The following is a 26,473-nucleotide window of genomic DNA, read 5'->3' as shown; positions in this document are numbered from 1 at the left end:
AATTTATTGGATTCATGAGAAGAAAACAGTAGTTTATATTTAAAGGATCATTTTCTGATGTAACAGCTATTCTATTGCTTTTATTTAGTATATAAAGATAATTTCCATTCTCCTATTTTTGCAAGCAAGCTTAGTCTATATCAGCGTCAGGCACATCTGTTCAAAATACTAGATGCTATAAATTACATTAGTACGTTAGACCAATATTACGGATTTTCATGGAACGTAGGTGTACATCCTCTCTTGAGCTTCTTTCCCTCAGGCGTACCTCGAAAGAATTCTAGATAAGATGAGAAAACATATTTATTCATGACTTTGACCCGCCCAAAGATGTCCAGTTCTGTTTGCTCATCGTGGTTGACAGTGTTCATCATCTGCTTTGATTTTATGTAAAGCGCATTTTCCTTTGCAACAACTTGATCTAACCAAATCTGTCTGTTTTGTGGAGCCATTTCATAGTCATCAACAGTGCAACCATAGAATCCTCGATGCAGATGTTCAGGCCAGGGTTGCTCATTCACCATGGGGTGGTCATCTCCAACAAATGCTGTGCATAGGGGGCTGTCAATCCCCTGTGAGCGGCCTACTTCACAGCCTATGACACTCATGAGAAAAAGTGAGAAGGTTCTGAAGTTACGCACAGATGCTGAAAACACTGCTGCCATGAAGTAACGACCCCATCTTTCACAGTTATAATTACACTGCTGGAACTGGAAAGTCTGTCGACAGAAGTCATTGAATTTGTATGCTTTGAGACCCTGTCTCAGCTCCTGCAGGGAGGACTCATTCTGCTGCTCATTGAAATTCTGACGGAAGTGTTCGATCTCAGCCTGATTTCCTGTACTAATAAACTTGCCTACCAGACTTACACTAAGATTGTTCCTGTTTACTTTGTAAATGCATTCATTGAGAACATAGTAAAGATCAGTTGCAACATCCTCTCTGGCATTGTATCTTATCTCCACTAGTAGATCCTGAATGTTAACAATATGCTTGAAGACAATGTTTTCTTCTTCTTTGGGTCCTGGCTTTATAAGCCATATTGCCCTCACGTGTCTTAAATCATGGTCTGGGACATGATCAGGAGCACGCCTTCTTTCATTCTCCTCAAAGAACAAGCTCCAAGTAAGCCCTTCAAGGCAGTCTATAAAAGGGTACTTTTTGCGCAGTTCCATTGGAACAAACATTTGAGGATGGCTCGGCCACTCAAATGTCTGAAGAGACAAAGTATTTCCTTTATAATCAGGGCTCACTGGCCCTGCGCAGCCAAGTTCCACTTTGGTCAGCAGGTTGCAGCAGGTATGGTCCAGTTCAGCAATGACTCTTCTGCTAAGGTCATGGGACCTCCAGATCCCATCATTTCTGGTCATTATCTCACCATCAGAGCTCACAGACAAGAAGGAGTTGTACAGGTGCAGCTTTGTTTCTATATTGAGAGACCGGAGAACTTGTAGCACCTGCAGCATAAAGTGTTGGTCATTTCCAATGTTGCAACTAATGAGACTGATGGTACTAAGATGACCAAAGGTTCGTAGAGTTTTTAGGATTGACACAAATCTGGCAAGATTCTCTGAGTCATAACCAGCCAGCCGGGTTGTTTCATTGGTAACTTTGCTGCCATGGCCTACCAGTATGACACCATGATCTTTACTAGGAAAAAAACTGCTTCCTCTGAGAACAAACAGTGTCCCCTTCTTGTACCACAGCAGAGTTGATGCACTGGGATTTCTCTCATACAGGTAAGTGGCTGAATCAATAACTGCAGGGTCCTCTTCCATAATAACTATACTCTCATAGCTGTATTTATTGTCTGTAAACAACAAATCTACACTATTACTAATGACTCTCATTTGTTTGGACTTGGTGTCCCTGTAAGGATGAGCCTGCCACTTTCTAGCATCTCCCGGATCAGGTCGGTCGATCCTTGGAGGAATCATCTGAGGATAGACCCTAGAAACAGAGTGGTGGATGAATAATGAGACAGTAAATCAACTCCCACTTATCAATTATCGCAGTATTTTACTTGAGTGAATTGTAATATGCTCTTTGATAAATGCAGTGTTCCATTTAATAATGTTGATATTTCATTGATGGTGAAGTATATAAAATAAAGTAGAATGAAGTGTATGTACAGTCTAAAAAGAAACCAGTCACAGGCCCAATCGTGGCTTCTTCTTCCCAATTTTTTTCGATATGTGTATATCAGGGGTCGGGAACCTTTTTGACAATAAGTGCCAATGTAAAATTTTCTTGTGAATTAGTGTGCCATATAAATATTAGATATTGCAATAATAAGTTTGTCATTAACCCCACCAACCCCACTCGTATTCAGAATTGCAAAAGCTTGCTTCAAAGACTTTGAGAGAGTTGGCTTCCCATACCTGGACACTACACGTTTGATTGAGTCTCCCTTGTCTGCCTGATCTTTGAAACTTCTTTCGTGCCATGTTTCAAAGTGGCGCTTAACACTGGATGTTCGGCACACAACATTTTCAAAACATTACGTGCACACAGCACGGTCCTTATGGAAAACAAAGCCACAGTCTTCTGCCCACGAGGGCGGAAATGCCCGTGTCTTCGTTTTTTTAGCTAGCGGGTATGCCATCACCAATACACATGAACGGCTGCACGGAGATTCATGTGGGGAAACGTGAGCAGCGCCGGCTGAGAGGCTTCTTCTTATTATTATTTAATGGCGATTGGCATCGAGCCTATGGCGCATTACTGGCACCTAGTGGCTGGGAGGTGTTAACATCAGTCAAGCTAAATAATACAGGCTGCGTGACGGCAAAACCTTTGAACATTTCTTTAATAAGTGTGCCAATGATTATGGCGCCAGGTGCCATCATTGGCACGCGTGCCTTAGGTTGCCGACCCCTGGTGTATATGATTTAACCCCTGGGCCACACTGGGTGTGTATGCGGTGTGTTATTTATCATCAATAGAGTATTGTTATTGGGGTATGGGGTCAGTGTCCCACATAGTAGAGTTAATTCTGTGAGCACGTTTTAACAGCTCTTTGAGAATGTGTTTCAAGCTAAATGCTAATAACTGCATTCATGCTAAAACACTCACAACGACAATGCTAACATTCTAAATGTTAAGCACTCGATGTTTCTTATGTTAATCATATTAGTGTGGAACAGTTAAACCACATTCAAATATCCGATTATCTTTCTGATGTGAGTTTTTAAATAGATACTGTAACTATAATACTCGTGAAACCTTGATGTTCTTTATATTTTTTACTTTCAAGTTGAAGTAGTTATGACAGTTTAGTAGTATTTATTAATCCCATTAACACAATGTTATTTTACAGTAGTATATAGTCATTTCCCATCAAAGATCATAAGAATAGTCATGTCAGTTCTGCGCGAGGCTTAAAAACAGCAGTGTTATTACATGATATGATGTCTCACCTGGTGCCTACATTCAATCTGCATGGAGTCCTCTGAATGCTCCAATCTGTAAAAACAAAAACACCCCAACAGATAAAACTTAATGTGTCAGTCCACTGGTTTTCAGTCATTAGTGTAAAATGCTCAAAATGTATAAATGTTTTTGAAGTTATCTTTAGTTGTCTTTTTCAAAATGCAATATATAAGGAAACATTTTAAAACATTATCATCTTTCTATTTTAGAACTCCTTGAAAAGAGCAGTGATCTTACCAGCAATCATGCCTGCTGCCAAAGACAGATGAATGATGAGGTAAAATCCACAGGGATTCAGCATAGCTGTAGGATTCTGTGAAGAGCAGCTGAAGTAAAGATCACTTTGAACTCAATAGGCATAGGAGTGTCTTGTCATATCTTCATCCACATTTGGTTAGATAAGAATGGAAATTTCAAAATAATTGAATGAGTCCACAGTTCATCAGTTACACATTACTGAATAAACTGAATAAACTTTATACATGTATATATAGTACATACATACATACATATTTAACAGCAGGTCAAGGTTTGAATCCTGACCATGACAAGCTTTAGACCAAAAAATATTTTTTTTAACAAGGTCAGCTCAATCAATGACTGACACTTTGTGTTTCTGCATCTCCACTGCATTCCATGTAATCTACCACCTCGTAATTTACTCCCTTTCATTCACTGAAGCAGTGGTTCAGAGTGTTCCTATTGTTTTTCTACTTCCTTCATGCATGTAATAGCTCCTATGTGGGACATGTGTGAAACTGTTTTGATGATGGAAAGCACCTATTTCTGTAGAGTACAATATTACTTAAGACAGTCACTGCAATCTGAGAAAGTCACCTTGATAATGACTTATCAATATAAGTACATTATTATATTTATAGTATATTAATATAATAACCCCCCACATACCCACATACACACACATACACCCTAACCCTAACCCTACTATTTAGCAGTTGTTGCACGCACTAAATTAACCAAATACTTGTTCGACAATGAATTGAGCACCAAACCTTATTGACACTTCACAGGAACACTTTCTGAAAACGGATGTCACTTCCATGTTTTCAGGTTGGTGTTCACAATTTAAAACTCTTTGCTCACTATCAACCTGTGAGCAAGTAGCTTCATGTTTGATGCTGGGAGGTGTATAGCCTGTTACACGTGGCTGTTTCCAGGTCACTGCTAATCCTCTCCAATCTTCTTTTCTCCTCATTAGCCATTAGCCTTACCCACTCATTTCCCTGCTGCTCTCACCATGAAGCCTGTCTATTACTAATTTTACACGCCATAGTTTGAACCTAAATTTGGTATTGCAGATACCACTGGATTCTAATCTGAAATGGTGTGACACGACAGGAAGACAGACAGATATTTTGATCAACAGCAGAACTCTAAGATAAAGCTGGATGGTGAATAAATAGAAGTAGCTTTCTGAAGAACCAAGAAAGGACTGTCTCAGAGAGCAAAATCCACTGTGTGCCTGAAATTGTTGTGCATGTCAGTATGCTTTAATCAATTCTGCAGTAACAGTTTGTATGTGAAGGACTCTGAGGAGATGAGATAACCTGTTGGGGGACAACATCAGAAGATTCTTCAGCAAAATATCAAGACAGAGATTAAGGACAGCATCAAGTTACCCAACAGGTACCTATACAGATTATACTTAATTTACTGTTACTTAACTGTTTCAAACATTATTTCCCTTTCCAAAAACACTGTCCTCGATGTATGATAATATTACAGATGATGCACCAATAGCTCATCACTTAAGGAGAAAGAAATATGGAGATAGTGTTGGAGATAGTAATTTGACAAAATAATCTTAATTCAAGATCTACTTACTTTTTTTCCAAGACTACATCACACACTCTATTGGTGAATGTATCTCTCTGAGCTCTGAGAGATAAAAGCTCTGAGGGGAAAAACTAGTAAGTGGGCCTTGAGTTGAATATTAACCGATAACCCCAACACCCTGTATATGACACAAAGCCGATTTAAAGCAGGAAACCTTACACATGTAAATTATAATTTTGACAGGCATAATATTCCCAAAGTGAAATGTTTGCCACTCTAACAGGAAGCATTGCATTGTTTGATTGTTAGTACATACTGTGAATATTTGTTTCTCTCCATTGTTTGCCATTTTAGGGCACTACAAATGTACCACCTATTAACTGGAGTCTATTATATTTATTACCTATATCAGGGCCTCGCCCTTTGCAGGGCTGAGTGTGTGACCGTTTTCTTGTGTGAAAGCCTACTGTGACCTGAGTAGTCATGTACTATGGGCACCTGTCGTGATTGGATGGGGTGCCTTAGATTCAGTGACACACCCAGAGGTGGCTCAACAGCTTTAGCTTGGGGCCAGAGAGGGGTCCAACCCTGGTCCAAACGACCCAGGCTGTGATGTGCGGGGCGCGCCTCTAGGTGGAGCCTGGAGCCCGTTGGACCTTCAGATGGGAGGAGGCTCCCAGCCTTTGTTGTTATAGTATAGGCTTAACCACGGTCAGCGTTTCCTTCCCACCGGCTAACGTGTCTTCTGTCCTATTTTCACCGGAGCAGAGACAGCGAGGCAGGAGACTGCAACCTGTGTGTTCGAGCGGTCAAGGAAGAAGAAGTGGGGAGAGAGGAGTGACGGAAGCCACCCGCGAACATGTAAGATCACAGTTCTGCATCAGCTGGAGGAGTGTTGTTTTTCTGGAACATTTACAGACAAGACGACTCGCTTAATGCCTGTTGCACAAACAAGAGAAACCAGTGGTTCTGAGAAAAGGGAGCATCAAGGTGAAGCAATAATGCACAACCTGAGTGTTGGAGCAGGATGTGAGGCTCAATGCGGAGCTAAAGGTCGGCACCACGTGTTTCAGCAGCGGGACGTCCTTTACAGATAACTGATAACACAAACACACACACACACACACACACTCTCTCTCTCTTTCTAAAGTTGTGAGGACCAAGCTTGACGTAATACATTCCCTAACCCCTTACCCAAAGCTTATTTACATATATATATATATATATATATTATATATATATATATATATATATATATATTTACCCTACACTACAAAACCATGTCTTAACTCTCAAAAAAAGCCCTGATCACAATTTCCTCACAACAATGGTTTTGAACCAAAACTCGTTTTTACATTCATAGAAAGACACAAACGCATGCACCGCTGATGTTGTGGTCAGTCGTGATGAATTGCACTGCTTTAATGGAAGTAAATCAGACTCATCAGATTCTGAAATTTTAAAGCCTTTGAATTTCTAGCACAGAATTTTTTTACGTTGAAATTATGCATTTGTATTTTTTGCAACTGAATTTCAGTATTCAAATTTTCAAAGTATAATATTCAACTGCTAAAATTCAGTTGCAAAAATTCAGTTTTGAAAATTCAGTTGCAAAAATATAGTTGCAAAAATTGAGATTTAACATCCGGGATACCAGGAAATGTAATCGATAGTGTCACATCGAATCAAACCTCCGACCAATCAGGTCATGTGTCAGTGGTCATCTGACGTCAGGTGATGCTTGCGACAACGAGAAGCGCCATACTGTCAGCTACGCTACTAGACATGGCATCAAACCAGCATGAGGTTTGGTTCGATGTGACATTATCGTGAATTTTTGCAACTGAATTTTAGCAGTTTAATATTATACTTGAACACTTGAAAATTTGAATACTGAAATTCACTGGCAAAAAATACAAATGCATAATTTCAACGTCAAAAAAGTACTCCATCTGCATATGGAACACAGGTGACATTACACATGGCAGTAATTCAGCAGCAGTCAACAGTGACACACTGATCATCTGTTTTTAATGTTGCCTTAAATCACAAAGTGGCACAGCACCATGACAGCTTTTACCCAATGCCTGTTGGACATTTGGAAATATAGATAAATTAAATAAATAAATACAAATTTAAGAGGTAAATTAAAATTGAACGCAGCTTTGTTTTACAGAGCACAACCTGCTGATAGACAACTGATGGCTTAAGTGAACATAACACATAGTAAAACCGCACTTACCTTTTTGGGACCGAGAAAGTTCCTGTCTGGGCTTTAAATAATGATTGAACCAAACAAGATAACACGAGTGTGTGTGTGTGTGTGTGTGTGTGTGTGTGTGTGTGTGTGTGTGTGTGTGTGTGTGTGTGTGTGTGTGTGTGTGTGTGTGTGTGTGTGTGTGTGTGTGTGTGTGTGTGTGTGTGTGTGTGTGTGTGTGTGTGTGTGTGTGTGTGTGTGTGTGTGTGTAGATCCAACAATGATCTGCTGCACAAACCAGAGTATGTGGCTTCAGCAAGGACCTCCACCCCTCCTACAAAGTCTTTGACAAACTGGGGGAGCATCAGACCCAGTGTCACCCTCTGACCATAAATGTAACTGAGGTCAGACTCCCTCATTCCTGCTGCAATGAAGAGTCACAGCCTGCTGTCCCTCACTGTGGCCTTGCTGGGTTTTCTGAGCCAGTGTCTGACAAGGCTCACTCCCAGAGTCTCCTTCCCTATTGGTGAGTAAAGTCTTGTCTTTCTTTTTCCTGTTGGCAATTTAAGATGTGATGTAAGCATAGGGATGGGTTCCAATAGCAGGTTCCATTTGTGATCTGGTTCCATGTTTTGGTGAAATGCCTGGATTCATTAAGCTCCATCGCCCACTAATGGGCAGACTGCAGATAACCAAGTGGGTGGTACATCTCCAAATGGGCAAGGCTTGAAAAAGGGATTGATTGACTATCACAGATACTGTTATTTCTCTGTGTTGCCAACTTAGTGCTTTTCTACCAAGTTTCCTGCAACTGGACTTGTTGACTTAGGCAAACAATCATAAGGCAGTGATTGTAGTTGGTAAATTATTTTTCACTTGGTGGCAGTTACTAAAATTTGTCCCATAAATTGTGATTTGATGATCAACCCTGCACATCATATAAAACCATGCTTGAGACAGAAGGCAGTTAGCAGAGCAGCAGCACAGTACAAGTGTTTGATGCCTTGCTCGTAAAACTATGAAAAGAAAGAATGTGGTTGAGGACTAATTGTAACCTTTATCATCTATGGGGCCTGTGCGATGGATCAAGATTTGTAGTTTTCAAGGTTTTTCAGTCCTACGAAGCTGGTTTTCATTGCACCTCTAACCACCTCCAGAGCAGGTTAAGTTCGAGAAAACAGCTTAACTACTGACCAATCAGATCACTGGAAAAGCAGCATCATGATTCTACAGCATCATGACAAGGACAATAGAGTTTTCAAGTAAGATATTCTAAAGAGCAGCAGATATAGTAGCTTAATGAATTCCTGCCAGGCTTGAATAATTGACTCTTTTTCTATCACTACAGCTCAAAATAACATTAAGAGAAATTAAAAAAACCTAAGACACAGATTTCTTCTATACTGGAATGATCCACACACTGTTCAATTGTTCCATGATTACAAAATCAACATTTCATTCAGACTGAGCTCATCACACATGAATTACTTCTCTTCTCTCTGCTTTAGCAGCAGAAACAACATAGTTCATCATAGATTTTTTTATGAGGCAAAAAAGCATTACTCAGTAAGAAAATCAATAAAACACCCATTCTTATTTAAACTATCCCTCATTAAATTTAAAATTAAATCTATTATTTTGTAATTTTTTAAACTTTGCTATTGGATGTCACTAAAACCGACTCTGCTAGCAGGTGATCTAACCCTGATGTCCTGGTTGTGCGAATCTCATTTCGTGTTGTGTATAGCGTGAACTGCATGCGCACAAAATGTAGGACTTTAAAAAAATGTTTTTAAATACATGTCTCATTAACTCCAGCGAATCAAACACACACAAAGTATTGTTCAGTACTGTTTAGATCCTTAAAACTTGTGATTAGTGATGGTGTTTATTGCTGACGTGTAAAGTGAGCGCATTTCAGCGGGGGATTTAGGACATGCGGCAGGGTCATACAGCTGCAAAATGAACATAGGGGTAACCCTGTATTAGGTACTTAATTCATGGTTCTTACGATGTCCGTCATCCAGGACGGCCAATGTTAGTTCCAGTGAATCCAGATAATGAAAGATATTCTGGGTATCTTGAACTTGCTCCGTAGTATAGGCCCCTTTTCTAACATAGATGAGGGAGTTGTGCGTAGATGAATAATCTGCTGCTGTCTATAGCTCCTTCAGCCCCTTGTTGCCTTATTGTGTTTGCAAAGCCACACTCACCTTTTAGAGATACAATCAGATAGAGCTGCATTTTCTGTAGATCAGCAAACTGCTTATCTGGATGCATTTAATTGTCTGAGGAAACTGAATGAAAAACATAATCCCAGTGTTAACTGCTGTGCTGTGTACAACAGGAAGTCCTGGGAGACATCTCACCCGCTTCAATAGCCATGATGTCAGCAACACCACCACATTGCTGCTCAGTGAGGGTGGAGACATGCTGTATGTAGGAGCCCGAGATGCGTTGTTAGCACTGGATGTTAGCCACAAGGACGCCATCATACTGAAGACCAAGGTAGACCAATGATCAGATGCTGACCAATTACCGTATACTGCAGTTTTGATTATCATTACTGAAAAGCTGTTTATAAGAGGTTTTAAACATTAACGTAGGCACTAACAACTACTTTCTAGTTTCTATGTAAAGATAAAGTAGAGTAATGGTGTCCTGAGCACCGAATGAAGTCTCACTCCCTCTGGGTGTCCAAACAAGAAAAATGGGCACCAACTCCTATTGGAGCAAATTTATAGAATTGAATTAATCAATCTCAGATCATGAAGTCATGAATTCTCGATTCAATGGATCTCCGTTCTCTACTTTAACAGAACACCAAGGCGTCAACCAGATACATAAACGTGAGATTTCTTGCCTAATATCTTCTAGGAAAGAATATATTTACAATCATGATTATGCAGATAATATGATTTTTTTTTTTAATGTTTTGGTAATAAATAGACAATTTACAAAATACAAAAATGTAAAGTAGTGCTCATTAGTGTCACTGCAGCACAACCACAACAAAACAAGTAAACAAGGAACTTCCTCTAACAGTATAGCCATTATCACCCGGAGAATTGGGTCTGGACTTTACCCGCAGTTTGCTTTTCACACATGCACAGCGCAGCAGGAGGTTCTCTGCACAGACATTATTCAGGCGAGAGGTGATGCAGCTGGGTGCAGAAGGCAGAGGCAGGAAGTTATGTATTAATCCCGCTGCGGAGATCACGTGATTTGGTTTGCAGCACATTGACACCGTCGTCGGTGTCACCACAACCTCTGTCTCTCGGTCTGTTTCTTCTACATGTGTGGCTCCACTTGTTCATCGGGAGAATGAGATATATATGTATATTTTTTTTCTTTTTTCTTTCATATGTCGCTTGTTAGCCATTCAGCCATTCCACTCGCTCACAGTGAATCCAGCAGGGGAACTCCTGCTTTTCACTCCCACCGGATTCTTTCTATCTATTTAATCTTTAGATGCCTATTTTGGAGGAGGTTTGCAACTCACATATTTAAAAACACTTGTGGAGCTCTTTCCTCACAATGTTTATTGAACAAGAAATTGCAAAAATATTCCCTGTGGTTGACTTTCCAAAGATGTTGAGACAAAAGAACCTTAAACTTAGATTACTTCCCTTCTTCTGGAACAACTTGCAATGTGATTACCCAACAGTTATTCTCAACTCCCCTCTCATTTCAACGCAAAACAAAAAATTCATCAAGCTGTTACCCCTTCCTCATTGTAAACCTGTTGATGACCTTATATGGAGGAGAAATCTGTCCCATTTTCACATTCTCTGTGAAGTGTTCCTGTTGCGTCTAAAACCAGTTGAAATCAGTTGAGGTTTGGTTGCCCTAACGTAGGTGACAGTTTTAACACCAATTGGCTGTTGAAATTTCAGTTTGTGTGTGAACAATTATTTAGATGAACTAAAAATGGAATAGCTTTCAGACACTGAGTGGTTGTGCTACTTTGTACAATCCTGTCTGTCTTTGGAAGTCTGATAATCACCAAATGCTCAGATCTGCTAAAGTACAACTAGACAATGTTGGCTTTAATTAATGTCACATTTCTACCACACACCTGCCTCACAGCTTTAGTTTTCTGGATTTTGATCAAAGTCTAAGCCATGAATACTAACAGAGCAAAGTGTAAGAAATCAAAGTTGTCAGACTTTTTGAAGAAAATTGACAAGTCCCAATAGAGTGGAGGGGTGTAAATGTCCCAGTCATCATCAATGTAGTGTGCTGTGATGGTCACAAAACTCATTCTATTATCGCCTGTAGCATAGGCTACAAACTGTGGTTTTCATGTCACATCAAAATGTAATTTCAATCAGTGTTTGACTTAAAATCAAAGTTGTGACACCTCTAATATAGCAATACATTACAACAGAAATGCACTGCCCGTTTGGTTTTGTTGCTGCTAGTGCTGTGCCCATTTTGAATGGGCGGTTTGCTTGGTTAAAATGATTTCCATACTTAATTGTTTAATTCATTTTCTCTGCTTACATGACCATTTCACTAAACAGAAAATATAAAATGGCCAACTAACGCATGGTGTATCGTAATATTACCATTAGAGCAACAGTTCAGAAAGCCATTGGACTGATGAGGTACCATTTCGAAAATCAGAGCTGACAGAACACCATATTTGTGAGCACCACATTGTTGGGTCTCTGTCTAAAATACTATTTCCTTGTTTCCCTTTTACTGGGGGAAAAAGTTAGTATTTTTTATAGATTTTCTTTGCGCCCCTAAAGTTCTCCTAAACTTCAATGTAGTAGCACATGTGGTCCTTGGGGGAAGGTTAACATCAAGTCTTGGATTATGGTGATGTAATTTATTTGCACTCTTCTGCTTTAAAGGGGACATAGCATGCCCATTTTACCACAAGTTGATATGGTTCCTTGGGGTCTTAATGAAATGTCTGTAACATACTTTGGTCAAAATACCACAAGGATCATTTAAAACAGCACCCTTTTTACCCTGTATAAAACAGCCCTCCACAGAGCGACCTGTTTTGAGTGCCTGTTCCTTTAAATGCTAGTGAGCCAGCTCCCCCCTCCCCCCTCTCCCCCCATGATTTTAAACGATATAAATTACATATTTTATATGATATAAATGATCAAATATGCATCCCATACTTTGTATTCCCCTTCTGTTGTCCTGGAGTTTTAATTTTCCCAATCACATAATTAAATGTCCCCCTCTGCCCATCCACTACAAGCACACAAGCAGACAGACAGAGAGAGAAAGAGAGGGTGGGGGGGGGGGGCTATGAAGACCATCATTTACCCCCGAACCCCGACATTCAACGGGTATAGAACGGGTTAGGGTTAGTGTAGAAGCACTAACAAAGTGGAATTTGCATGCTATGTCCCCTTTAAGTCTCAAACCTCTAGATGCAGTTTAACATTGTGTCCTTTAACTTATAACGGGATGGCTTTAGGTCTCAAAATTGCATTCTGTATCACATGCTGGCCGTCGCTGACTGAAAGATCCTCATCTACAAAGCACTTACTGGATATTGTTCTGGCTACCTGACCCGCTTAATAAATACAGCTCAACTTCACACTGCAGCAAATTCCAAGATGACGTGGTTCTTGTGAATCAAAGTCTTAGCACAGAGTCAGGCAACCTGGCTTTTCAAATTTTCTTGCTTGAAAGTAATATCCAAGTGGAATAATAAAACAATCCCAGTTCTAATTAAATCTCTCAGCTGTGTAAATGTGTGTGTTTCAATTAAGGGTTACTGCTTTTATTTTGTATGTACTTAATATTGTTAAATTTGCAGATTATTGTTTCTTATAATGTGTCTCTGTATTGTATTCAGGGCATCTTTGAAAAAGAGTTTGCCGTCAGTGGACTTGATAACAAAAGGTTTGAAGTGGAAGTGGTGGAGACAGTTGATGTGTGTACTGTAAGCAGCTGAAGTGTCAGTTGGTATGGCAGCACTGATAACAGTCAGTTTTATGTGTCCATTGTTTAGTGCTGAGTGAAAGCATTTAAAACAGAAGAAATTAATTTGTGTTAGTGTTAGTGAGACAGTTGAGTGGCTCCAGCATCTAACAATACTTCCTAAGATGATTTTTTTCTGGAGTACAACAGGAGACCTGAGATGGGGGACATGTCGACGATGGGGAAATACTGGTGTGCACCTTAACCATTAGAACCTAAGATGCACATTTGTATTCTAAAGCACAAACTATATATCAAGCATTGAAAAGATAGTTGTGTATTTTTTAAATAAATTAGAATTGCACTCACTAGAGTGCACACATCTGCCTAGGCTCAACAGTGCCCTTTAAATTCAATCATGCCACACCAAACGGATATCAGCCCCCTGAAGATTGGTGAAAACGTCAAAACAAAAAACGTTCTCACAATGTAAGAGAAAATAAAGATTCTGGATCTTTACCAAAATTTTAGACATGTGTTTGGCCTAGTCCCATTCTTCCACTAAGTTTTCTGTAAATCTATCTGTTCAGTAGTTTTGTTTAATCCTGCTGACAAACAAACACACCTTAGCGGAGGTATCAGTCAAATAAGATGATTGGATATGAGTCAACTGGACCTCTATGTTATGATGCCATTTGATATCCAGGTTTAAATCACAATTGATTCTCTTTTCAATTAACAGCAAAGGCACAGTTCCTGGTTGTTACTCTACTGTGCCTTAATTGTGATATGAGATGTGAGTGGTCTTAATATGAAGTACATGGTCAGTGTGTGAAACAGTGACTGTGTGAGAATAATGAAATGTTAGTGATAATGAGAACCGTGTTTCTCCCAATATTTCCTGCTACAAAATAAATACACCTGATGCACAAAAACGTTCTGATCAAATTAGTAAAAGCTTTTTGTATGTCTCATCAGTGTAAAAATATTATTGCACAGAATTCTGAACAAAACCAAAGTGGTACATTTACCCAGATCTTCTCCTCCACAACTTTGCAGGAACTCTAGCTTTGTAATAGGGATTGTAAAGATGTGTTTGCTGTACAGTTTTCATGGTTCAGCTGTAGCTTGTGGTTAAGACGCATATGAATCTCTGATGAGTGTAACTCTTCTCTTCTTTCAGCGGGACTGGAGCCCTTCAGACAAAGATGTTGAGCAATGTTCCATGAAAGGCAAGAAAATGGCAAGTAGCTGATTTGCACAGATGCACAAATACTTCAAAGTTCAAAACTCTGGACTCCAACTAAACCAGACAAGTCAGATTGTTCAAGCATACTGATGACACTGTAAACACTTTATTCAACCACTTTGAATTCATAGTAGGTGAAGCATACTATGGTAATAGATCCCTGTCTTTTATGTAAACATTTGGATTGAAGTCCTGCATTAGGCACACACTGCTTGCTGTTGGGGAAACATCTAACTTGTTGTTCTTTATGTGCTTGTTCTAGGCTGATTGTCCCAATTTCATCCGTGTACTGCAGTACTTGAACGCCTCCCATATCTATGCCTGTGGAACATTTGCCTTCAGCCCACGCTGCACCTATGTTGTAAGTTTGTTGCTCAAACATTTGAACTCATTTGAGCTGATTGATTTGTTCAACATTGTGGCAGATGGGTAATGTTGATGCATTTTAATAGTTTACACTGAACATTTAGTTAAAATTAGTTAGTTAAAAGTTGTGTTAAGTGTGAATTGATTGATTGATTCTTCTGTTTATCTGCTTGACTTTGTCCACTTTTCTTTTCAGGACTCAGAGACGTTATCGATGAGCATCAAGCCTGATGAAGGCAGAGGTCGTTGTCCCTATGACCCCTACCAACGCAACACTGCTATCATCGTAGGTAAGGCAATCACAGCTTCTAGAATACAATGTAAGCTGAGGCTAGTTTACTAGAGATGAAGTCTGTTCGGAGTTGTATTGATGTGCCTCTTTTCTTGTCTTGATGACCACTCAAAGCACTTCACAATACAGTTTGCTATTCACCCATTCACAGACAAGACATTTAAGTCTTGTCTGATTTCTTGTTGAATTAGACCACGAAATGGTTTTCCCCCTTGCATATAATGCAGGAGGATATAATGATCGGTATGTCACTCTCTGAAAATCATTACAACATTTTTCATGGAGCTTCACAATTATGATGACTAGGGGCCTTATTCTTAACCGTTGGGTACACACAAAAGTGGGTATGAAAGATGCGTACGCCACTTCTCATGCTAAAGTTAGGATCCATAAATACAAACTTTGGTGGGAGAATGTGCATACTTGTACTATAACTTGCATGCGTACAAACATTTCTGGAAAGTGGAGACGCAGACGTGAGCTGATGAATTAAAGTTAGGTTACAGATCCATTTTATTATAAACATTAAACTGACAGTGTTATTTGAGATCGCACGACAGAACTGTTCCATTAAAAACCTTCAATTGTAAAAGATATAAAACAACAAAGGTTTGATGCACAGACAGTCACATACTATAGATCCTAGAGAGGAGCTTTATTAGGATGGTGTGGGTACAAATCTCACATATAATAATAATAATAATAATAATAATAATAATAATAATAATAATAATAATATACATTATCAAATAATAATATACATTATCAAATAATAATATACATTATCTCAAGGCACTTTATATTGAAGGTCAAGACCTAAACATTTTTTATAGAGAAAGCCAACAGTTCCCACAGCAGCACTTGGAGTGGAGAGGAAAAACTCCCTCATTAACTGGAAGAAACCTCTAGCAGAAACAGACCCAATGTAGACGGCCATCTGCCTTGACCGGTTGGGGTGAGCAGGGAAAAATGGGGAGGAGAAGAGAGATGGGTCAGGTCAGGCTGGGCCCTGTCCTGTTTTAGATCCCAGTCCCTGGAATAATATGTTTTCATGCAAGAAACCTTCGATTGTTCTAGGGACATGATCTGCTTTTTATTTTCTATGTGTTGGTATGTTTCTCAGATGGAGAGCTGTATACTGGGACAGTGGCAGACTATAGGGGGAACCGACCAGTTATCTCCCGGCATCTCAGTGAGGGCAGGCGTGTTGACCTGAAGTTGGATGACACATTAGGATGGCTGGAGGGTGAGTCTGGTGTCTCTAAGATTAATATAGCAGTTTTCAACATAATCATTTATGAAAATTAAACATGTTTGAGTGGTTGTCACTATATGAGAGAGCTGAGTAGCCTGCTACAAGCACAGATGAACACGATTCAATTATATTGTTTTTGTATAGTGCCAAATCATCTCAAGGCACTTAACATAGTAAGGTTGAGACCTTATAAAACTAATGAGACACTGTGGCGACTATGGAGAGACAAAACTCCCTTTTTTGGTCAAGGTATGTTTTTATTGAGTTTTCAAGCAACATACAGGCCTAGCAAAGATGACACCGATACTCTAAATTAGTGGTCACCAACCTTTTCGAGCCCAAGATCTCTTTTTTAATTCCAAACGTAAGCCGAGATCTACCACCCTGATATCTTCCGAAAAACCCACTTAGGAGGGTCATATTTATTATTTTTAGCAATTTCTGTTAAAGGCTGAATGTACGAGCATAAATATACACAAAGAAAGGCAGTTGTGTAACTTTATCTATTCAATGCACAATAGTCACATTAATATCAATTCATATTTATAGCATCTGTTCAATGCACAATATGTAGCTTCTCAGTTCAACAATATGTTCTGCAGAGGAGCTGCTACTGCAGCACAATGTTTTTACATATAGGCTTTGACTTGAATATGGCCATACAGTATGAAGCTGTGCATCTTCCGCTCCTGCAAATATTTCAAAATAAAAAACCCTTTTTGAATTCCGTCAACAGAAACGCTGGAGTGCTTTTATTATACAGAAAGGCCTACAAAAAGTGTTGCAACCATTTGTTTGTGACATAAATTCATCAGATAAACATTAAAACTCAGGTGAAAGATAATTTTCTCTGTTTATTCTGCTGTGAACCACAATATTTATCTGTCAAATGTATTTACAACACTTCCCAAACCCGTTTCAAAGTAAAAGCACTCCAGCGAGTTGATTGTTATCGACAGACCGGAAGATGCGCATCTTCATACCGTAGAGTCCTGACATTTAGTTTAGTACAAAATCCGACTTGTTTTGAAGGAAATGCAGGAGATAAACCTGCAGCTCCACCGCCAGTAGCAGACACACAGACGCGTGTGAAAAACAGACACACAGCTGATCTGTGGCACGACGACAGCCAGTGAGTCCAGAGAGTTCGGGGATCGACAGTGACGACTCGAGGATTGAGTCAAACAACCCACATAAGAAATAAAAGGCTGCCACACTACATTAAACTTCGCAGTAGATCCCTGCAGCATATATCTTATTTTTTCCAGTTTAAGAAAGTGCATGACCTCACATATCCATCTGTCAAAGAAGGGGGGGTGATCACCCTTCCAATTCAAGAGAGTGAGTCTTGCTAAGAGGGCTGAGTAGGCCATACTGTTTAATTGTTCTTTTGTCAGGGTAAGATCCTCTTGTACACCAAAAAGTCCAAGAAAATGGCATGGTTCAGTTGTCAGAGATGCAATCTCAGAGTAAATCTTATATAGAGAACCAGAAGGTAGTTGTGCTGGGTCATGATGAAAATGTGTGGTAAAGGCTGGCAGGTGCCTGCTTATATCTATCACAGGTAGGGTCAGCCCTACCCGGTGCACAATCTTACACTGAATAGGAGAATGCCTTGCAAAAATAGATGAAGAGTGAATACTTTTAAGTATCTTAGCCCATTGATCATCTGATATTTGAGTCTGCAAATCATTTGAGTGGTGAATCTTCCATATTAAATATAGTTGTATAGAGCCTGGATACTATTTCCTTAACCTCTGGTTTGGCTTCTAAGATTAAGTCAAGGGGAGCTTTTGGTGGCAGGGAGGGAAATTGGGGAAACTGACTTTGTATAAAGTGCCTAATTTGAAAAGATTATGTGTTGGTAAAGCAAACTCATTCTTGATTTGGTCAAATGACATAAAATGCCTTCTTTATACAGATGTCTAATGCTCAAAATACCCTTTTGGAACCACTGACCAAATGCATTGTCTATGAGGGAAGCTGGAAAAAGATAGTTGCCTGCAATTGGAGCATAAGTAGAAATGGGGAATAGTCTGTACTATTTTCTAAATTGCGAACATTTTTCAAGGAATGCAAAATCACAGGGTCTGAGGCGTGTGAAAGGGAATTGATGAATCCAATAGGGACGAGAGCTAGATTGAATTTGCAGCCAAGCAGGAGTGTCAAAGCAGGAGTGTCAAAGCAGGAGTGTCAAAGGTGGATGTATCACGTAGCCAATACAATACGTTTTGATATTTGCCACCCAGTAATACATTTGAAAATGCTGTTACCCATGCAGCTTTGACTTTTGTAAAAAATAATTTCCGATTGCGGGGTGTTTTATTTTTCCAACAATGAAATAAGGTTGTCAATCTTTTTAAAGAAGGCTTTTAGGAGGAAGCATGAACACATAGAAATAAATATAAGAATTTAGGGAGGATGCTCATCTTAATGGTATTGAATCGTCCAGCTAATGACAAAGACATATAGAAAACTCTATTTTAACATGAAGTAACCTCCAGCAGAATCCGACTCGATGTGGGCGGCCATCTGCTTGCACCAGTTGGGATGAGTGGAGACAAATGACTGGTCGTCATAATGAAAATAATAATTGTGATATTTATAGATGTAATGATGTTATTAATTATAGCACCAGTTAATAAAGAATAATAATAATTTATACACATTTATTTAAGACTGAGTAAAATGTAATGGATGTATCAAGCTAGCACTGTTCAACTGTCTCTAACTGACCCTATAAATATTCTGGTTAAGTTACAACGTCACGTTACTCTAACTGGAATTTATTTCTGTGTAATGTTCATACAGTTTATTGCAACACAAAAGTTAGTTTCAAGCACTTAAGCATTTGATTAGATGATTAATCCTAGCACATTTTTACATCTAGGCCTAAATAATTGTGTCCCAGAGCTGTATCAGTATTTCAGGATTTTAATGTCTCTCCCATTGTAGTATTGTGATAAGAGTATCAAACTGTGATGATGGCAAGGAAGTGGTTGAATGCTAACGTTATCCTTGTGAGCTAATGCATGCTAGCTACATCAGAAAGATATTATGCTGTTCTTCTAAGCAGAAGACAGAAGATAATGTTATTTCAGAGCCTGAAAGGGCTGCTGGCTCCATCTCGCTCAAACTCACCCAGACTCTGGGTCTGCAGATGCCTGTACTCCTAGCAGGCATCTTCACTAAGAGACACTGACTCACCTAACATATATTTGACTGCAAGAATCTCAGTCAAGATGATGGGTCTTGCACTGATGATTGGATTTGACATTCTGACATATTTTCTATCCTCAACTGAGTTGAAAGAGGACTCACAAACATGGTAATAAGCTGTATTATATAATTTAGTTTTAATGTAAAAAATGATTGGCTTTAATGATGCAGACATATTTCCACAAATTATATTTCTGAATACTTTGCCATCTGCTTGCTATAGATCCAACCTTCATCAGCTCCAGTTTCATTCCTGATGAGGAGAAGATCTACTTCTTCTTCAGTGAAGTGGGCAGAGAGTATGACTTCATCGACAAATTTATTGTCTCTCGTGTTTCTCAGATCTGCATGGTAAGTGTAAAACGACAAACTTGATGCAACAGCCACTCATTATTTTTCATTGTCATAGAGGTATTAATTCAAATCTGTGTTATGGTAATGAAGTCATAGTCAGTGGTGGTGTTGTACAGGACTGCATTACATTCAGAAATGTTACTAATATTCTTATTACCGACTGTATGTTAATCCCAGGGACAGAATATTGGAAAGACATCTCAATGTCTGGTAATGTTCCAATAAAAGACCACCTGTACATCAAATTTACAGAAGATGTAAGTTAATAAGAAACAGACCATATGAGCTTCATAAAGTGTCACTGAGTTTATCTATACATCATGCTTTAGTTTGCTGTGCAGTGGTGGAAAATATTTGTATGGCTTCAGAGACCTTCCCATTTTACACGCTTGTTTGATTTTGCCATCAGTTTAAACTCAACAACCCATAATGACTCAATGAAGACATGTTTTTTGACATTTTAGGAAATCTCTCAGGTAAAACAATACTCGTACCCTTAATTCAGTGCTATGTTTAAGCCCCTTTGGCAGCTGTTAAAGCAGTGTATTCTCTCAAGCTCCGTCAGATTGGATTGGAAGTGTCTGTGAGCTGATGTCTTCGGGTCGCTCCATTGTTGTCTTGGCTGCTACCTTGGGTCAGTCTCTTTTTGAATGGTAATTTATCGCCTTACCCACTGTATTTGGCCACATTTATCAATCATTCCCCAAATAGTATTTTCAGTAGTACTTAGTCAAGCAGCTGACTCCAGTCTTTGCAGACCTGTGAGCTGTTAGAACACCTGACAGTGTAACATTACATGCTGAAGGCTGGAATATTCTCTATGATTTTTGTTGTTCACTCCTCTGGGGGTTGAGGTGCTGCATCTTCATTGGGTTAGATGAAACACTGTGGGTTCTTACACCAGCAGGTAACAGTTCTGCATTGTGCTTGATGCCTTCTACCCCTCTTTGTCAGAGTGACATTGGCGGCCAGAGGACCCTGCAGCGACGCTGGACCACATTTGCAAAGGCTCAGCTGTTGTGCCAGGCTGACAATGAGCTACCCTACAATGTGATCCAGGATATTGACACCCTCCCACCAGCAGAGGGAGCTTCTGCAGATGACACTCTGTTTTATGGCATCTTCACCTCACAGTGGTTAGTAAGCTTAAAGGCCATGACATGAATTCATCTCCTTTACCTGAAGCTCTGGTGGCCTGTGTTCCCACTGCATCACTGTCATTATGCCTCCGTGCCAGTGATAGCCATTGGCCGGAGGCATTTTATGTTCGTGTTTTCCATTTGGCCGTCTGTCTCATTCTCGTGAACGCGATATTTAAAAAACGGCGTGAGGGAATTTCTTCAGATTTGGTACAAACATTCACTTGGACTCAAGGATGAACTGATTCGATTTTCCTAAAGTGGGTGTTGCAACACCCTGAGAACTTTGAGGGCAGCCACGTTGGCCCCAAATTGTTTTCAATATATTAGCTGAAAATTTGTTTAATTGCTTCATCACATAAAAAGATGAGTGGAGTGATGTCATTAAAATAAACCTACTATAATAAAATGCATCTACAGTTTACACTGATGAAAAAACAACAACATACTAAATTTGGACAGAGCAGAGTGGCAGTTTTAAAAAGCAGTAAGGATACACTATATGTGAAGCTCGATCAGCAGGAAACCTCAATATCTTCGCACTGCTCAGACCAATTTCTGTCATTCCTATTTTTCTACATGAGATCCACATGATGTGGATTTTGTCAGTAGTTCTCATTCGTTGAGTCTTTAATGTTTATCTTTTTTTTTTACCAGGTCTGTCAATTCTGGACAATCAGCAGTGTGTTCATTCCGTCTGAGTGACATCAAATCAGTTTTCTCTGGTAACTACAAAGTCCTGAACCGAGACACGTTACAGTGGAGCACACGTGTTCAAGAGAAGGTCGCAAATCCAGGAGAGGTAAATGGTCACTCCTAATTTATATGGGAATGGGAAGGGACTGGGACAAGACCGCTCATAGTCCTTGAAAGGAAAAAACTAGAGTCTCTCTAAGAGTCTGTAAAACTATAAGCCATGCAGGCAGATGTACTGGCAATAACAAGCTGTACTCACCTTATTTGTTTCAATTTCATATAGTTTGAAAGTGCCAAAGATTAAGGTTTTAAGGTTTATTTCATATAGGGCCTTTTTTTAACTTATGTTCATTTCTACAATGACATTGTACTCAGTAGGTGAATAGCTGAGATCTGTGAGCACATCTTTACCAAAAATGAAGAAGCACAGACAGGATTAAAACAAACCTGAGACAAAAAGTGAAGATGAACAATTTAAATGATAACACACGTCTGTTGTAAGTATTATCACAGTTCACAGACCAACTCCTCAATTAGATTGAATAATAAATAACATGATAGGAAAAACTATGACAATATGACCAAGGGCATGATGAATTGGATAAATGCAGTTCTACATGTAAGAATCATTTTAATACAATGAAACTGTTAACAAATTTGTTTCATTTGTACTACTGTCTAATTGCCTTGTTGTGTGGTAGTGTGGACTGCACAATGCATCAGACAACGCCCTGCGCTTTGTCAAAGAAAATTTCCTGACAGACGACAGTGTTCGGCCAGTTGGAAGAAGTCTGACCATGGTGTCTGCTGAGTATAAGTACAGCCACCTGACTGTCCAGAGAATCCAGGCTGCCAACAGCAGAGACTACACTGTCCTGTTTCTGCTTACAGGTAGGTACGATTTTGGCGGGTTTGAGTGGGGTGCCAGTCAGAGTCACGTCAGACAAAACAAACTCATTGCACTGCACACACAAGCACTGTTCATCTCTCAGTTCATTTCCAGACTGAGAACGCTCCATCGCAAACTGGAGGCAGTATTTCCCAGTAATTATCTAGATTTTGGCAGCCCACCATATTCACATTTTTTCTGTCAATATTTCTTAATGAACCAAAACAAGTTTAACAATTCACACAATAACACAAGAGATCTCTAACTTGGTTTGTGTCGAGCTATTTCCCGCGTGCTAGCCCAACGGTCCATAATGTTCTTACTGTCAATGCAGACAGTCAGTACTCATAGTTTCAGTTGCAGTTGTGGAATGCAATGCAGTTCTCTCTCACACACACAAGAACTTTTCTTTCACTCTTTAGTCTGTGTACCTGTCACTCTGAATCTGTTGTGTCTGAGAGTGACATGCACATGTACCCTGTTACCGCCATAGATTGAAGTAATAGTATGAATTGTTTTTTAATTGTGAATTTTCAGACTTCTCCCTTCTGTATGATACACAGTGGGAACACTGGTGTTTGTTGCAGTTATTCTAGCTTGTTGTTTACTTGCTGCTATATTTGGTGTGTGCGGAGGGTTAAGGCGTTGGTCATAGAACCATCTCCTTTGTAGGGTTTTTGGCGGCTAATTTAAATTATATTTTGACTGACTCTGACTGGCACCGGGGATTAACAGCTATTAACCATTACATTAAAAGTGGTACCCCAGACTCAAAGGACTAGTATTCAAAATAAATAGTCACAGCAGGTGGCCGCTGTAGATAAGCTGTTGAGGCTGAAACAGCAGCTAGAAAAGGACTAGTAAAAACACTAAGAAGGACGACAATAGCAGTATGTATAAGAAGTATGTTACTGCTACCAAACATCCCCAGACAGTCTGTCCCAGTCGAATGGCCTTACAACCACCTCCCGGCCAATCATCAGAAAAAAAAACCTTCAGTTCTCTGTTGGCGACGTAAAGGCTCCCACCCACCTTAAGTCTGCTCCACAGCAACAGCACCAACCTCAGCTGGGTTCTCCGCTGGAAGCAATTCTATAGTGCATTTATTGTCACAAACACAGCCAAGATTGAAAGCTTTCCTTTTCTCACCTACAAGACCTCTACCATGTCAGTTGTTCGTGACTTTAACCATTGGTCTGGAAAAGGGGAGGCCCACAGTATAGGCATGTAGATGTACATCGGACATAACCAGTGCTGGAAAATATTCTTTTGAGATGTACACAGACCAGCCCGGTGACTGGGGCTGGAGGAGACAACTCTGATTCTTCTCTGCCATCAACCACTGAGGGTCAGTCAAGTCTGCCTAGGCCAGTATTGACATGGAGCTTCTCCACAAAGTATTTGGAAAAACCCAGTGTGATGCCAATGAGAAGAATATCCTCCGCCGGCTCAATGGGAACAGTTATGTGAAACCTTTGTGCGGCAATAAAGCAAAAACCATATCGGCTAGGCCCAGTACAGCTTAAAGGTATAGTTCACCGTTTTAGCCTAAAAGTCCACATCGGAAGTGGCGATGCTAGCAGACATAGCCACACGAACACGCACCCCACGTGTACCCATGGGCGAGAGTGTGTGCAGTTCTCCGGTGTGCCTGTGCGTATGAACATGCATCCGAGGAGGACTTTTAGGCTAAAAACATGGTGTAAATGACACCGTTTCGAGTTATGTTTTTTTCTGTTTTTTACGTCTGAAGAAGGGGTCACGTTTAATTTTATTGGATTTGGCTGCAACACCATTGAAAACACAAGCGGTTACTACCGTGGGTTGAGGCAGCACGGAGCACATGGGACACAGAGCAACGTTTTAAATATGAGTCTTAAGTCCACGCTTAATGTCCGTACGGGTCATGTGAGTGTGTGTCAGTCAGCAGCCTCCTCTTAGTCCAGCCGCTACTGCATTTAAAGGAGTAGATGATTAGGCAATTCAATGCAGCTGTGTCAATCACCTCACTGTTACTGCAGAGTTTGTCAACCCAGACTTTGTTTGTTAACCCTGAGTTAAATCAGAGAAGGTTAGATGAGCTAAAAACTCTACTGCACAAGTTGGCATGGTCACTAGACTGGTGACCTTATTTTAAATCAATACTATAGTGGATTGGACTGTTTTTATGTAATTTTACACCAGCCAACAATTTATCCATATACCATACACCTTGTCATGCTGCCTGGTGAATAGTGTTACTGTTATGAACATTGTAACTTTGGTGATGATTATCTTGGTAATATTTGTTCATTTCAGTCCTGAGATGAAAAGTTGAGTGTTTAACAGATGAACTCTGCGCCGAAAGCATTTGGGAAGTTGTGGAAGTAGACTAAGTGCATTGGGTTTATGAAATTACTCGTTTTCTTCACCTTCATCTCTTTGGCTTCATTTCAGTGTATTGTGTAGAGTTTAAACTGGTCACACCTATTGAGAGGAACTCTAGGTTTGGAGATATGGATTGAAACTCAATGCAAACGGATGTTGCTGTCAACTCTGTTGTACAATATTATGTCTGTCTACTGTATTAACATTATCTGTAACTTCACACTAACTGTGTTTCAGAATCTGGTTATCTACACAAAGCAGTGCTGCTGCCAAGTGGGGCCCATATCATTGAGGAGGTCAAGGTCTTTGAACAGACTCAGCCTATCAAGAGCCTGAAGCTATCCATACCCAAGGTAAACACTGAGAGGGCCATTTACTCCATGTGTCCTGTATAAGATGATTACATGACATGACTAAACACATTACATGAAAATATATTGTATAATTATATGACAGATACAAAAAGTGGGAACATTTAAAATAAATAGAATAGAATAAAAGCAAATAAGACCAAAAAAACACCAAGAATGATAAAAAATAAAGTATAGTTGGTATAGATAGAAAGATATTGATTCAGCCATTAATAAAATGGAGGGGTAGCAAGGCTTATCAATCTGTATAAGGTGTGACATCCTATGTCCTTTACCCTTGACTAGGTGAAGCATCCCTCTTCCTGGATGGACAGAGATGCAATAGATGTTGCGTGTAACAGAGCACATAAAAATAAATTAATATTTAAAACATTCATGCGAACAGACAGTGTCTAACATACATGGAATAGTGTATCAATGTTTATAGCAATTATGCAAAATATGAAAGCGATTAAGGGAGCAGCAATGACATTTGTAATTAATGACAGTTGTATTGTCAGTAAGAGTAGTGGGCAGGAACATTATATATCTAAACAATCTAGTTCTAATCATAGTCCACGATCAGTTGCCACCACAATCCACAATGTAGCCGCGGCCGCAATCCTGGATCTGCGACGGTAAAGTACAAACGCGCTGGGGAAGAGGTCATCTACGAACATGTTTTGATTGAACATTAATGTGATCAAGAGGGAGAGGAGTAAAGGGATGCTCCATGTGTCCCCCGACAAACTTTGCCTATAGCAGCATAACATGTTTATATTATCGTATTTTTATGTTTTACCTTGTAATACTATTGTGTGCTTTTTTTATATTGTGTCTTTTATTTTACTTTTTTTATAAACTGGATGCAGGCACAATAACACATTCATCTTCATTTGATAGCTGAAGGCTCCTACTCTTAAAACGTTTGAGGCAACAAGTAAGCCTGGATTCTGGGAGAGCAGTGCTCCAGTGG

The 26,473-nt window shown here is 39.6% G+C and overlaps 2 protein-coding genes across 7 annotated transcripts; one reads left to right on the top strand and one right to left on the bottom strand.

Moving 5' to 3' along the window:
- Positions 1 to 15: 15 nt before the first annotated feature.
- Positions 16 to 2,627, bottom strand: LOC118124534. Its single transcript, XM_047344141.1, has 2 exons — positions 2,382 to 2,627; positions 16 to 1,950 (listed from the first exon to the last, which is right to left on the bottom strand). The coding sequence occupies exon 2, from the start codon at positions 1,935 to 1,937 to the stop codon at positions 207 to 209; it is 1,731 nt and encodes a 576-aa protein (XP_047200097.1). The 5' UTR covers positions 1,938 to 1,950; positions 2,382 to 2,627; the 3' UTR covers positions 16 to 206.
- A 2,034-nt stretch (positions 2,628 to 4,661) lies between these two features.
- On the top strand, positions 4,662 to 26,435 carry sema4ab (sema domain, immunoglobulin domain (Ig), transmembrane domain (TM) and short cytoplasmic domain, (semaphorin) 4Ab). 6 transcript variants are annotated; one of them, XM_035183375.2, is made up of 13 exons: positions 4,662 to 5,079; positions 5,998 to 6,090; positions 7,728 to 7,952; positions 9,774 to 9,934; positions 14,505 to 14,564; positions 14,833 to 14,931; positions 15,133 to 15,226; positions 16,352 to 16,474; positions 19,926 to 20,053; positions 21,011 to 21,192; positions 21,853 to 21,997; positions 22,593 to 22,782; positions 25,385 to 26,433. In XM_035183375.2, the coding sequence occupies exons 3-13, from the start codon at positions 7,856 to 7,858 to the stop codon at positions 25,540 to 25,542; spliced, it is 1,437 nt and encodes a 478-aa protein (XP_035039266.2). In that variant the 5' UTR covers positions 4,662 to 5,079; positions 5,998 to 6,090; positions 7,728 to 7,855; the 3' UTR covers positions 25,543 to 26,433. The 6 variants fall into 6 exon arrangements, with proteins under 6 accessions (XP_035039266.2, XP_035039264.2, XP_035039265.2 ...); XM_035183373.2 differs by having other exon boundaries at positions 7,699 to 7,952; XM_035183374.2 differs by having other exon boundaries at positions 5,995 to 6,090.
- The last annotated feature ends 38 nt before the right edge of the window (positions 26,436 to 26,473 follow it).

This window comes from Hippoglossus stenolepis, chromosome 17 (assembly GCF_022539355.2).
Source record: "Hippoglossus stenolepis isolate QCI-W04-F060 chromosome 17, HSTE1.2, whole genome shotgun sequence".
NCBI lineage: Eukaryota > Metazoa > Chordata > Actinopteri > Pleuronectiformes > Pleuronectidae > Hippoglossus > Hippoglossus stenolepis.
This window is presented reverse-complemented; position numbering and strand designations above follow the sequence as displayed.

What these genes read in the sequence shown, in the direction of transcription:
- LOC118124534 (XM_047344141.1), bottom strand. Translation starts at nt 1,937, where the DNA reads ATGATTCCTCCAAGGATCGACCGACCTGATCCGGGAGATGCTAGAAAG.
- sema4ab (XM_035183375.2), top strand. Translation starts at nt 7,856, where the DNA reads ATGAAGAGTCACAGCCTGCTGTCCCTCACTGTGGCCTTGCTGGGTTTT. An exon ending in CAGAGTCTCCTTCCCTATTG is followed by an intron (nt 7,953 to 9,773) that starts GTGAGTAAAGTC and finishes TGTGTACAACAG; the next exon opens with GAAGTCCTGGGAGACATCTC. An exon ending in TGTCCTGTTTCTGCTTACAG is followed by an intron (nt 22,783 to 25,384) that starts GTAGGTACGATT and finishes ACTGTGTTTCAG; the next exon opens with AATCTGGTTATCTACACAAA.